Source organism: Tauraco erythrolophus, chromosome 16 (genome assembly GCF_009769465.1).
Source record: "Tauraco erythrolophus isolate bTauEry1 chromosome 16, bTauEry1.pri, whole genome shotgun sequence".
Taxonomy (NCBI): domain Eukaryota; kingdom Metazoa; phylum Chordata; class Aves; order Musophagiformes; family Musophagidae; genus Tauraco; species Tauraco erythrolophus.
Window position 1 is genome coordinate 4,305,683 of NC_141480.1, and position 14,825 is coordinate 4,320,507.

At 39.8% G+C, this 14,825-nt stretch overlaps 1 protein-coding gene across 2 annotated transcripts in view; it reads right to left on the bottom strand.

The window, feature by feature from the left end:
• TRPC7 (transient receptor potential cation channel subfamily C member 7) overlaps positions 1-14,452 on the bottom strand; it is a 71,132-nt gene extending 56,680 nt beyond the window's left edge. For both annotated transcript variants that reach the window (XM_086621380.1, XM_086621379.1), the window contains exon 1: positions 13,682-14,452. In XM_086621380.1, the coding sequence (XP_086477506.1) occupies positions 13,682-14,434 (753 nt within the window). In that variant the 5' untranslated portion in view covers positions 14,435-14,452. The remainder of the gene's footprint in view (positions 1-13,681) is intronic.
• Between the last annotated feature and the right edge of the window lie 373 nt (positions 14,453-14,825).

Genomic DNA, 14,825 nt, shown 5'->3' on the forward strand with positions numbered 1-14,825 from the left:
TTGTTTGTTTGTTGTTTTTTTTTTGTTTTGTTTTGGTTTTTTTTGTTTGTTTTATTTTGTGGGGTTTTTTGTGTGTTTTTTTCTTTCTGTTTGTTTTTATCCATTCATTCGTTCATTTATTCAATTTTATTCATTCACATAAATCTAGGAGAAAGCCAAGGACTGACACTGAACTCTATTCCTGACTCTTTAGCCAAAATTTTAGACTCCCTATCCTAAGAAATTTCAGAATCAGTCCCCTCTCAACTTTTTTTATTACTTATATTGCATTTTTTTAATTCAAAATTTGAAATAAGTTTCCTGTACATGTGAACTCTCTAAACACTGAAATTAGTGGATCACTTATTTACTATTCTCACTCTGAACAGAGTAAAATCTTCTTTTTTAATGTTTAAGAAGTTGCCATAAGAACACCTCCATCTCCACTCCTTTCCCACAATGTCACCTTCATCCTGACAAGCACCATTACTGAGCATCTCCGTACCACACATGTGCAGAAACATCAGTGCTCTTCAGCATAGAACTAACACCCTGTTCCAAGTCTCTGAAGATACTTAAATATGCTTAGAACAGAAATTATGTTAGTTGACAATATCTTTTTTAAATGAGAGTATTTAAAATCTCAAGGTTGGCATAGCAGCTTTTCAGCATAAGATGGCATTTGGTGCTTGATGTGCTTCCCTTTTAAATATCTTCTCAGCTGGTTTTCAAAACCACGTCACAAATAAGCCACATGCTTTTGATTCCTCAACTAATTAAAAGGTGTTTTTTTACCTTCCTGCAGATTTTCCCAAGCTCACTTGAACGTTTATGCTGAAACACCTGTTTTCAGAAGATAAACTCTTGAGTCCCTGAATGTGACATGAACAGGACAGGCAATACAGAAGTATTAACTAACTGCTTTGGAATGCAATGTGCAGGGAATACACACGTTCAGAGAAGGAGAGGGTCTGTCTCCCAGTGGCCTGTCAACAGCTTCTCTTTATGAAATACAAACTACACATTGCAAAATAATACTTTGCTAATTCTCTTGGTGAAGAAGAGTTTAGGATCTGTTAATGTCAGCAGTAAAATCAAGCTCATGACGATGCAGTGCAACACTCCCAGTCCCCCTCCGTTATTTTCAAACACTTGCTCCTTGTGTGGGAGCACAACACTGAGAAATGGCCTTTCTTATTTCTAAAAATGCGAACGCCCCTTGCGTTAGAGGAGCCTTTATCTCAACCTCACTCTTATCGCCATGCAGAAGGAACTCCTCTTTTACCCCCAGATGCATTCCACAAGGACAAGATTCCAATGCAGTGGCACAGTCAACTTTCTCCATTTATCACCCGTTCTGTTTTCAACAGAGCCCTCACACCCAAGACGACGGGCAGCAAAGCTGCAGCTCTGATATGCCAGATGTGTCAAAGCACGAATGTTGCCTCTGAGCCAAGCTCCTCATTTCACGTGCCATCCATACTTTTTCCCCTCTGGCATTTTCCCACATTTATTACATTCCTGATCTGTCTGTCACAAGCTCCACTGGGGAAGATCCCCATTTCCTATATAATTTGAGACTGAATAGTTTCCTTGCACTAAATGCGTTAGCTGCTCTTCTTCATCTGTGTGGCTGTTTTCAGCTCAGCTGCTTGAAACCCCTATGTTTCCTGAAAATCAGATGGGAAAAACAGGGAGAAAATAATAGATTTAAATTTAAAGCAATTGTTTGCTTAACACAGCCATGTTTAACCCCTAAGCTGAGCTAAATTTGGCACTTTCAACTTGCTTAAGGAACACATTTATATGTTCAAAGGCACCATAAGGCCCATCTCTCATAGGAATTCTGGCTACAAACTGCACTTGTGTTTCAGGAGAAAGGCTCCCCTTAAATCCAGCCTGCAAGAGAATGCTGGCTTATCTCAGAGCCATGATACAACTACATCTATAACTAAAATAACCATATGTCTTCCAGATATCAAACAGCCAACTACCACAGTTCTCGATGTCCAGCAACAACAGCTCCTTGGGAAACTGTTCAGAATGGATGAAATTCTGGTCCCTGCAGCACCCAAGCAGCAATCAAGAACTTCGGAAAAATGTGATCCCAGCTGCAGAGTCCTGGCACTGAGCACTCTTGACCATATGGACATTATCCTCTCTCTAAGAAGAGCAGACTTAGAAGTGATGCTGCAGCACTTTCTTAAGCAGAAATATGAATATAAAAAGTGTATAATTACATTTCTCTGTTCTGAAGTGAGTCCAGATCCTGGGGCTTGGGTAGCAATGATGAAATGACACACTTGGCAATGAGCAACTTTCACACTGCACTGCCATAAAGTTCTCTGCAACATATTATATTCCAGGAAATTGCCTTTTTTGATTATGTAAATGCCAAAAAACATAGACACTAAAGTACCTAACACCATTTTGTGGCAATGTAAAATTGTTTGTATACCATTCCTGTTTATCCACAACCCGGTGGATAGTCTGCCTAGATGCAGTGAGGATGGATTCATTATAATTATCTACAATAACAACAATTAACAACACAATGAGGGATAAACTAAATCACTTCCCATTTGCATCCTCTTTAATGTTGATCTTGAGATCCTCAGCACATGTTACTTCGTTTACATTCATTATTACGATATTAATTCCCTACAGTGCCTTGGATAAATGTACCTGACTCCATTCTTCCATCTGCTGATCTAGTATTATTATTCTATTCAGAGCAATAGTCCTAATTATGCTCATTTATAGTTCCAGGAGATATCCTTGCCTAACACCAATAATGAGCAGCAGTCTTTGGAAACCAGTCATCTTGCTCATAATAAACTGCTTGGCTCCTAACTATTCCCTAAAACCAACGCTGTATTAGCTGAATGCTTGGGCGTTTGGTGTTACTAATGAAGCACAAAACTTACCAGTGCTGCATTGGACTGATATTGCGACAAGGATAGCATCATTTTCCGTCTGTTTTCCTCACCAGTCATTTGGTTCTGTCTTTCTGAAAAAAGGCTTTGTCTTTGGCACTCTGGAGGATCCCCCCTCTTGGCACCGTGTATCGCCGAGGAGAGGAGGAAGGGTAACTACATTACCATATAATTTTATATCAGTAAGTGCTCTAAGAAAACCCTAAGAAGAATGTTGAGTGTGCTGGTAAGGGCAAGCTCAAAGTCACGTAAGCCGTGTACTTGTAGGGGATCCAGTGACCAGGATGGAAAGGGCCAACATCTTTCCTTCCCAAACTGGCAGCTGCGGGTGGCAGGAGCCCTCTCCACGTTACCATCGAGGAGGTGCACCAGTTTGAACACCAGGACTCGTTTTGTCTTGCACGCTCAGCGGGTAGGAAAGGAAAACACTCTGTCAGTGTTAACTAAACACAGGCAACTGGCCAAATCTTCTCCCCTATTTATCCCAGTGCTACTGGCAGCTGGCAGCAAGCCTGGCAGAGACACGGCGCGGCAGCGGGAGCCGTGGCTGAGCCCGGCACCGGGCGGTTCGGCTCTGCCGCAGCAGCCTCCATCTGCCTGCACCAACAGAAAGCCCCTGGGCACCCGGGCTGGGCAGCTAGCAGAACAGCGAGAGGCAGCACGGAGGAGTTTGTCTCCCTTTTTTTTGCTTTGAGACTGGAGAGACAAAGGTAAATTTCTGTGCGACAGCCCAGATCGTTGGAAAAGGTTGTGGTAGAGCACAAATCCCACCTACTGATACAACTGTTGATTGATTAGTTTGCTGTGATGGATCTCTTAATCCAACACGTGATCCATTATTCCTCATGTGCATAAAGAGAGGAACCCATGAGCGGTGGTCAGCCTCGGACCAGGCCCACCGGTTAGTCCACTAGCTTCACCGTACATATTTCTTTCAATGAGTGGGGATAAAATCGTGGTTTCAACAAATCCAAAGATGATACAATGGTCAAATCAGCCATGATTTTGCCAACTACTGAGACTTTTCTCCCATGTTAAAGCTATTATAAAACGTAAGATGTGAAATTAATAACATTGTGATGAGCTGAAGCTTTTATGTTCAATTAAATTTTGAAAGTATTTCTAAACCATTTGTTGCCTGTCTGCTGGGTGTGTGACAGTCATTGTATCTGTTAGATTCATCCTTCTAAGCATCTGCACTCACAAAGCTAACAAAAGACTAACACAATGCAGGAAAAATCATCTTCATTCCTAAAATCAAAGTCATCTCTAAAACCAAACAATTTTCTTAACTCCTTGTCTCTGAGAAGAAGAAACAGGGTAAGGAACAGATCTCAAAACGCCACTTTGACTAAAAGAGCTCCCAAAAGCCAGTTAAATGCCACTTAAATCTTCACACCAGCTAACTACTGAGCTTTTCTCAGCCGTATGTGGTGTATATGACTCCACAACATGTGGGCACTATATTAATTTAATTTAGCCTTATTTCACTTGCTGTTATATCATAGTAACTTTAACTTAATACAAGCCTGTATTTAACCTTGCCTTCATACAAATCCCATCCACACACAACAAATTATCCCAAAATGTCAGGGTTTTTTTTCCCTTCTATTTAGTCAAAACGCTTTACATTCCTGATTAAAATGTTACAAGCTTTGTTGTGCTTTACCCTGACCACAAAATATTCAAATGTTGTCTGTATCAAAGGTATTTACTCTCCCTTTGTATTCACTATCAAAAGTTCAGGTTCAAGAAGGATGAAAAGGAGACCTCTCAACTCTAACCCCCTTTCTTCTAAATATGTTCCGTGTGCTCCAAGTTACTCTGAGTAAGATGTCACAAACACAAATATATTTCCTGAAAATTATGGCTCAGTAGTATTAGTTGCCACCAGGCCTTGGCAGTTCAGAAAGATTTATAAAAGTCACCTAACAGAAATTAATTTATAAATTCCTCCATTATACCCAGGGTTTAAGCACTTTATGGAAAATCTGGACTTAATATAGTCGCTACAGCAAGCCACAAGAGGAAGAAAAATAAAAGTCACCAGCCTTTGATGAAGAGAGAAAGGGCATCAACAGCCCTGGTGCAACCCGGTTACTGCAGGTGAAGATTCAGAAATTTAATATCAGACGTTTCTGGCAGGGGAGGAGCAAACACATTAATATTACTGGGTTTTCCCCTCTTTTGCTGCAGATTCCTCCCAGGATTATCTATGTGTAAAGGAGTTAACTCTGCTCACCACCCTCACCAACTCCTGCCCTTCAGGTCCCTTAAAAACATGTCTGTTAATAGGGATTTTGCAACTTGACAGAAATGCACTCTTGATGGAGGATGGGCTGCTTATTTGTAAGGAAAAACTGAAATCCCAGGAGCAAAATGACCGTAAAGCAACTGAAACATGCTCAGTTCCAACTGGTTCCAGATTTTGCCCTTCTCTCTACCTGGCTAGAGTGCTGCATTGTTTGGCTTAAAACTCTTCTACATGAAAATGCTTCTGAAATGCTTGACGGTGGCTGTGCTGCTTTGTCATGTGAACCATTTCCATCGCTCTCCCCTTCCCACCCAGCTTGCCAATCCACCTGTTTTCTCCCGTTAATGACTATAAAGGGGTTCCACAGTATTTTTGATTTTTATGGTCATGCCTGTTGCTCACCTAAACTGGAATCTTGCTCTAGTTTTAGGGCTGTTATGTGCAATTGAACTGGAAGCAGTGAGCTCTAAGTGCCACAGTTGCAATGCTGTTCATCCTTAACTGAGCAGGAGTAGAGACGACTTCCCAAGGAGCTGTAAAGAATCATAGAATCCTTGAATCATAGAATGGTTAGGGTTGGAAGGGACCTTAAAGGTCATCTAGTTCCAACGCCCCTGCCATGGTAAAGGGTGACAAACACTGCACTGATGGCGTGCAAACCAGCATTGCCAAAAGTCTCACTTGCAGTAGTATCAAGGGAAGCAAAAGTATCCCAGCTGTCCTCTTGGACATTCAAATATTTCCAGGGTTGCTTCTGTCTTGACATCTCCAAATTCCAAAAGTTTCCTCCAAATAATTTTTTGAAAGGAACAAAACCCTTTAGGCCCTAATTAAAATGTTTAATTTTCTTACACTGACACATTGGCTCTGATTTGATGTGTTGACAGAAACTTTTTTCCTCTCCACTCCTTCAAAAGAGAGACATGGGCTTGTTCCTCTGGGAAAGTGAAGAGAACATTTTCCTGCAGAAAGTATTTTATCACTTTTTAAAGAGGTTCTCTTTTTCTTTTTTGACCAAAGTTAGCTAGGAGATTTTAACAACAATGTCACTCAATCATCCATAAAGTGGGTTAAATGGCCTGGTAGGCAGTGGCCAGGATCCGATTTTATGTGACTGCTCTGTGGCTAGTGCTGTCGCTAGAGTTACAACTTTCATGAATAATGGTCTTATTTTTTCCAGGTGCAGATGTGGGCTGTAGCTGGCTGAGTTATACCCTTCACTATGAATCACAGCATCCACTACTCTGCTTTACTGTGAATAGACATAGACAGGTGTTAACATACCTTCACATTCACAGATACAATTTTTTTTTTTTTTTTTTTCCAAGACAGCTCCAGGCATCACAGCTTTGGCATCAGTTCTAAACCACTCTGAAAAGCTTTGGAGATTTTCTTCTCATGCAACATTTTAAAACCATTTTGCTTGGGCAATGTGCCAGGCAGAAAATGATTTAATCATAGAACAGACAAAGGAAGAGCACTTGCAATAACAGCTCTCAAAATATAGAGGATATTTCTTAATTTATAAATATATAGAGAGAACAATGCAAGAGTCACAAATTTGGGGGTTTTTTTAAGGTCAGGAGGGTTCTCTACATCCATTTTCCACAGTCTCTGCTACACACCCATGCAAAACAAATCTACAATTAATTAATTTAGCTCTCAAGACAAACCCAATGCAGCATCTATTATTAGTGAATTCATCTTTGAAAAAGAACAGCATGGAAAATGAGTTCCTCATGTACAGAGTGAGTCCCACTCAGTGAGCCAAACACGAATTTCACTACAAGGCTTAAATATATTCACCTTCTCCCAAGCTATTTCCATGATCATTTTTAATTTCCTCTCTTATTTTAATACCTAATTTGTTCCAACAATAAGTTAAAATTTTAATAATAAGAAATTTGTTTTCCTGCTTTACTGGAACTTGATTCTTTCCTGTATTATGAGTTGGGTAATTGGTTCTACCTGCTTAGGCATCTGCTTTGCATAAGTGAAAACTGAAAAAAAAGAACCGTAGCTTTTAAATGCATTTTTTTGAGGCAGTAGAGAAAATTTGGGTTTAGGAGGGTGTGTGAGGGAAAAACAAACAGTTCTTTTTTAAGGCTAAAAAACCACCAAACCACATCTCTGACCACATCCCTCAGAAAAAAAAAAAAATGTTCTCATTAAAGACTGACCTGGAAAAGTTCATATCCAAAAAACTTGGAAAAAAGATTATAGATTTCTACATATCTTTAGAAATAGCAGTTTTCATAATTTCTGCAGAAGTGTACAACTCTCTTTCCTGTGCACTAACAGTGTAAACACATTTAGTAACATATATATTTATGTCCTTTCTCAGGGTACATGCATATTTAACTAAAAAAAAGTCAAAAAGTGAGTCATCCTTTCGACTTTGAGTACCCAGATGGCTTCAAAGGCAGCGGGGATCTCCCTTAGAGAAGCCAAAGGTACTGAAGTAGCACAGAGCCAAGGGGAGGCACGGAGAACAAGCTAATTAGAACATAAATTGCAACACAAAAAGGGTCTGAAAGGGATGTTTTGGCCCAACCACATCAAAGTCCTGTGTCATCAGGTATTAATTTGGGATAAAGCCCACTAACCTGGTGGCCTGCTCTCTCAGTTAGAAATTTAGCACTGAGAGTCAGAAGCGATAACAGAGGAGAGGGATGCAATGGGAAGAGGTGGTTTTCACTCCCAAGCAGCTGCTTTTTGGAATGGTTGTCAGAAAACTCACAGGAGGAGAAACAGCAGTTGCTTCACAAGTGTGTACAGGATCTGGTGCGAGGGGCCATCACCTGGGAACAGTGACCTTGCTTATACTCAAAGTTATTTATAACAGCGATGTTTAATTATCAAAACAGGAGCTAGGTTAAGATTGATGATCCTCGTGCAGGAGAAAATAAAAACAGTAGTAAAAGGGAGTGGATATATTCTGCCTACCAGGACAGATTCCCAAGTTCCTTTCTGTCTTCTCTTCCTAAAACCCAGCAAAGTGAAACAGCAGGAAAAAAAAAAAAGGAAGTTGCACAAGTAAAAAGACATCTCTTTACAAAATGCAAGTCCTGCCTGGAAGGAAAAAATAAAAAACAGAAATTCTGGAAAATTAAATGAAAACCTAAAGAAAGGTCAGATAAAAACTCTAAAGCCTCAAAAGGCCTCTTGCTGAAATAATAAATGAGTCATAAAAGGTGTTTCCAACTACATCAGAAGCAAGATGTCTGCCAGAGAGTATGTTGAGGAGAGAGATTATGAAGGGATAAAAGGATCACTGAGGCAAGAGTGGGTGAGAGCAGAAAAATTAAGTGATTGATTTACAAGAGTGTTCATGCAGCTAATTAGGGAGGTTCCCACGACAATCTCTTTTTTTAATGGGAGAGGAGTTTCAGGGATCAGCTTCCATCAGCCAGTCCTGAGACAAACAAGTCTAAGACAGTTTGTTCAGTTTGGGTAGGGAGCAGAGTTTCTAAGTGCGACTTTCCTGGTTTACAGCCTGATGGTTTTCAAGAATTTTCTTCTTTCCGAGTCCATTGCTATTCTGCATTCTTACAAAATATTTCCCCTTCCTACTCTTTTTCTTCCCAATGTTTTCTACCTTTTCCTAATTTTTTATTACTCATTTCAAAAAGCAACAGCCTAACAATGATTTTTTAAACTCCATGCAGCATATATTTTTCATGCTAAAATTTTTCCCAGTTGGGACTGCAGAGTTCAACTTTTGCAGTCAGCTCTTCTTTCCAAGTTTTCCTTACATCTTCCTATAGTTTTTATATCTTATTTCTCTATATTTATTACCATCCCCTCTTATATAATTTCTGTATCTTATTTTCTCTATATTTATTACCATATCCTATTATTTTCCTACAAATTTTAGAATAAAATCCTCTATTTATTTTGTATTTGAAGAGTTAGACTTCTTTCATTAAGTCAAATTTCACCGAGTTTAGCAATCATATGGGGAAAGGAAGCAGTTTACAGTGTTACAATTACCTGATGTATTTATCCTCAGCAATGCCCACGATTTGCAGATGGCCTGAGAAATGAAGAAGTTGGGAGGTCTCCTCCAATGCTTCAGAGCCATAAACCCTAAAAAGCTGCAGCTTCTCATCAAGATATAACCAGATATGCCAGTGCTTATTGCTCTGCAATGGCAGTGAAGTGTCCTCGAAGGGCAGGATCTGATCCCAGTTCCTCATTTGCAGAGCTAAAGCCTGGAATACTGAGGGTCATTTCTCTTAAGAAGTTTAGGAGAAGCAAATCCTGTGAAGTTAACAATTTATATTTAGGTAGAAAAAAAAGGTGGGGCTGACTTACTGGAGCAAGAGCCGTGCTGCTGGAATGCCAGATCACCCCTGACAGATAGAACTCATTGAGTCTCCAGGGCTGTTTTCCCACTTTTTCAGCATCATGAGAATTTAGGGATTTGAGCCTCAGCTGTTTCACATTACTGCAGCCCCAGTGAAACAACAAGCAGCCCCTAGCAGGCACATCTCTGTAGGCACCTACACAGTTGACTTGCTGCCACACAAGCCATCGCTCCCTGTAATAGCCTGGCAGCCAGTCGCAGTCCATCAGTCAGCTGAGCCTGGGCATGGTGCTCACCTGCACACAAGAGCAGGCTCACAGCTAAGGTCCACTTTCAGATCCTGATCTTTTTTAGAGAAAGGACAACAGAAAAAAGAAAAAGTGCCAGCAAGAGGCATATAATTTAGAAACAAAACACGTTATGCTATAGTAAATGAACTGACAATGCTGGTAGGATTGATAAACAAAGACCACGCTCGGTATGTCTTCCAGGTGGTGGTTTTGATCATGACTTCAGTAACACTTTAATCAACAGGAGCTGCGATCTTATTTACCACTTATGGTTGGTGAGATCTTTTCATAGTCTCCTTTGCGATTCTATAATTTAACGTCTGGATTGCTAAATGGAATGAATTGGCTGATTGCCTTCATCACCAGGACGTTTCCTGACATGCACAAGCATGTAGTCTAATTTGAGACTGTAAAACAGACCTGGGTGCAGAGCGGGATCTCACCAGAAACAGGAATGAACAGTCACAGCTTCAAAAAAGAATAAACAGAACTGTTATTCTGCATTTTACTCGCTGTTTCTGGGACATGTATAGTAATACTAAGCCAAATGCTACTGCTAGTGACGATTGCAAGGGCATTTCCTGCAGACTGTTTGCTGGAAGTGTCATCTCCTAACGGCTTCGATGGACATATAAAAATGATTCTGTTGACTCTACTATTAATATTCCAGTCTTAGAAATGAGTCACCTGGCTGTGGACAGCTGGTACCTGGGAAGACATCTGCATATAGTTTCACACCAAGGTGACATGGGGAAGATGAATTTCTCTGGACCGAAGAGGAGAGTAATTCTCATCAGCCTGGCTCATGGGTGATGACTTGGTCATATGGACAAATCCTGGCTATGTTATTCATACTGGAAATGACATCGTTTATTTACATGAGCAAAGCAAACAGAATACACTGACAGATTAGAGAAGGATTATTTGCTTTGTGACTCAGGTCCAGGGTCTGCCAACTTTGAAAGAAATGGGAGTGTCCACAGATTTTTTTCAATTTGAGTAAAAGCACAGCATGGCCCGGTAGCTTCAGATGAGTAACATCTCCTTTTAAAGTCAGCTGTGTTTAACACTCAGCTCTACTTAGAAGCTGTAAAATACCTTAGCACAACCAGGACACCACTCCAGACATTGTCAGAGCATCTACTCTTGCTATTAAAGACTTATTGACCTGTCAACAGAAAGGCTGCTGAAGGCCAGCAGTGTGTTCTAGCACATGTCTAGACTCCCATTTTTACCTTAAGAACACTCCCATATTGCTTTGTGATGCGTAATGCTGGTGCAAAGGCATTTTGTAAGAACTGCAGTGTATGACTGAATCTTAACAATTTAGGGTGAGAACAATCCATTCAGCTTCTACTTCTGTAAAAAAGTATGGATAAAATGCTTCTCACCTAGAAATCTTCACTGGAGCATCTCTCAAACTGCTGCCAACCACAGCTAATGCAACTTTTCTCCTTTAAAGTCGTTCATGTCGCTGTTTTGTTTCACCTTTCCTATCTGTACAAAGATGCAACTCAACTAAAAGGTTTCATGTTCTCTAAAAACATGGTGCACGTACCGGCTCCTAAGAGTGATGCTGAACAGTGAGTGCTGCTGTAGAAGAGATTTAGTGCAGCAAGCAGCAGGTGAGAGGTACTGCGTTTGTATTTTAATTAGCTCATGCTAGGAGTTTCTTCAGAGGTAGGTTATCTAAACCTTAATTACTATTTGTCCGCCTACTTTATTAAAATATTACTCACATCCTTCCGTTTCAAGGACTTTCTGGACTTCCTGAAACTGTATTGCTAAGATTACATATAAATAACTATTCTGAAATAATCCCAAGTGATAATTTTATAAATCTGTTGAGGACCAATGGTAATTACAAAACTTTAACAATAAAAATAAAAAGTTGGGGAAAGTATTATTTTAAGGCACAAAAAAAAAAGTCTCTGTAGCTTGTGTGACTTCATAAATTTTCATTATTTGTGAACTCCTTAAATACATTTTCAGCATTTGCATTCTTTTTTAGAAATGGATTCTCAAAATGTCATGTTCTGTGAAAAACCTCTACTGTTTTATTAATACCCAACTCCATATCTCACTGATTATGTTAATAAGAACAAGTATTTTTGCATAAATACATACATCTGATTTTTTCCTACAGTGAGAAGACATTATTATCTTAGGAAGCTTCTTATTTCTGCAAGTATTGATCTATCAAAGGAATGGGACAACTTGGAAGTAAACTAATGGTATGTGTACTTCGGAGGTGCTTCATTAACATACATAGATGTGTCTCACAATCCTATAAGGCAATGAAATTGGAAAGAATTCCTGGAAATGCAGTAATTTGGCCAAGGGTTTTTAATGATTTTTCCAGTATCGATTTACTTGCATCCATTTGCCAATGCTGGGGAGATATAACCACCGTGAGACTATTTAACATTTGATTGCTTGTTTGCTCCTGGAGGATTCATGTACCTGCCAGTGCCAGTCTAGACCACGCTGGCAGCTCTGTGAACAAAAGGGGGGATTCTAGTAGAAATAGATTCACTTTCCTGCAGCAAGACATTTATCAGAAGTGACAGGCGTGGAATACTGAGGCGGCTCATGCTCCACTCAATATGTATTTTTCTACTGAAAAGAAGCTGGAACATTAATGAGATATTAATGCTAACTGTGGGTGTGAGCCCACAGCACTTTTGCACTGGAGTAACCCTCACTCAAGCAGCCAGATTCGCTGAATCCAATGAGGTTCCTTCACTATGACTGAATGCTATGCGAGTGAAAACTCCATTTTAAATGGTTGTGTTCTTCCAGTTCTCATTCACACGAGTAAAAAGACTTTGGAAGATTTTGCCCACATTTTATTGCCAAAAGTGCTCAGTAGTTTGGGTATTTTCTCCCATTAGAGACTTACTACAGAATTTCAAAGGCAACAGCTCGAGAACGTGCTTTCTTCTCACTTCTAAGTTGAAGAAAGTATACACATCCTGAAATGGATGCTTCAACACTTGAATAGTTTTCTACATTAAAAATAATGGATTCCTGGCAGGCATCCTACCCCAGTTTACTCACAACATAGATTTTGTTATCCCAGTGTCACTGATCGTGACTGTAACTGCACAATAGTCATAAGTCAGAAAGCAGTACTATGTTGATGACTTAGCCACTGAAAATTAGTTTTTTCATGACTAATTTATTTTAGAAAGGGAGACAATGCTATTTATGCCATTTAAATGACTTCGAGAAATAATGCAAATGACATTGGACATTTAAAAACTCATTATGATAATGGCAATCTTGAATAACTTGTAAGAGAGTTCTGCAAGTTCCACTGTTATATTCAGCATGATGATACACTTCATAACAATCTCTTGATTGTTTCTCTCCTCCTTTTTCACGAAATTCATCATACACAGATGCAGTACTAAACCATTAAGATGCAATGCAATTGAAATTATTTTACAGAGAACCAAAATTGCTGAATTTATACCTTTTATCATTGTAACAGAACTAGATGTACTGGATTCTTAATCCATTAAACCAGCCTCTAGAGGTCTGCCTCTAAAACATATTTCTCTTAAAAAGACTTACCTTTCTTACAAAAACATGAGTCTCCATTTTTCTAATAATATAATTTTTGTTCCTGTTGCAAACTAGAGTTTCTAAGCAATCACAGTGTGCAACATAAAAACTCCAAATAAGGATGGCTCGGCTGTAACATGCAATATTCAGTTCCAAATATTTATTAACTGGAGAATGCACAGTGATCTGGATCTATGCATAGGTAACATATCTGGCAGTTTCTATAGCTTCTGTTTCCTCTCCCACCCCCTTCAAATGGCAAACCAAGACTTGATCAAACATATAAAACATGCATTACCCTGAAAACATTCAGCCCAAGGAAAAAGGCGCAGCGGTAAATTACCTTAAATTCAGTTTCAATGTTGGCTAGTCTGGCCAACTCATTGCTTAGCTCCAAAGCAGTAAGGACAGGGTCTTCACTGGAAAGAGACAAATAAGCAGCACTGGCTAATCCTTTGTAGGCATTCATTCTCGATCGAGAGTGACTAAAGGAATCTTTCCTCTGCTTCTCAATACATTCATTGCACTTGCAAAAATAGTCATGCGGCCTTTCAATCCGTGCGCCTTTTAGAAGTAAGATATGAACAATTTCATATTCCTGGCAGTGGGCAGCAAGTATGATGGGAGTAATGTCATGGGAGAACCGAGTTCCATCTTCGTCGTAGGCATAAAAATCATCATCTCTCAGTTCCTGCTCAAGGGGGCTGAGTGTGAGACGTTGTCCTTGTGCAAAGGCTGGATGGTTCAATATTGCTTCTACGATGCGCACGTATCCTTTGCTGATCGCTAACAACAGTGCATCTCCAACACGAGCGAGGTTCTCCTTTTTGAGGAGGAGCTCCGTCACTTCCAGATGCTCATTCCCTACAGCTAACTGTAGGGCGTTTTGTCCCATATAATCGACGCAATTAAAGTTCAAGGTTTTGGATTCCTCCAGCATTTTTCGCACAACGGGAATGTTGCCATATTCTGCAGAATCGAGAAAGCGTTCCTCTTCTGCAGTCAGGCTGGTGCCTTTCTCATTGAACATGTAGGCTGGGCCGCGGATGGCCTGCCTCCGGCCCTTCTCCCGAAGGGTTGTGTGCCTGCGATGCATGTTTTTGTAATTACTGTTTCTCAACCTGCAGGAAACCGGAAAGGAAGGTTGGTTATATTCTCAGAGACTCATAATCTCACATAACCTGAAAAAACATTAAAAACGTCTCATTATGATCAGAGACTGCTAGCTTTTTATGATCTGGACCAATTGTTTAAAATCATTTAGGATACACATGGAATAAAGAATCAGTTTTCTGAGCAACAGACAAGTCCTCTTCTGATTTCTACGCCCTTCTGGCTTTCAACAAGGACACACAGCACATTCTTAACTTGAGAGAGAGCCAAAAAAATGCACGAACACATTCTTTTCCATTTTTATTGTTTAAAACCTCATTATACAGTATTTAGAACTTGTATCCACAACATAATGATTCTCCTAATTATTCTTC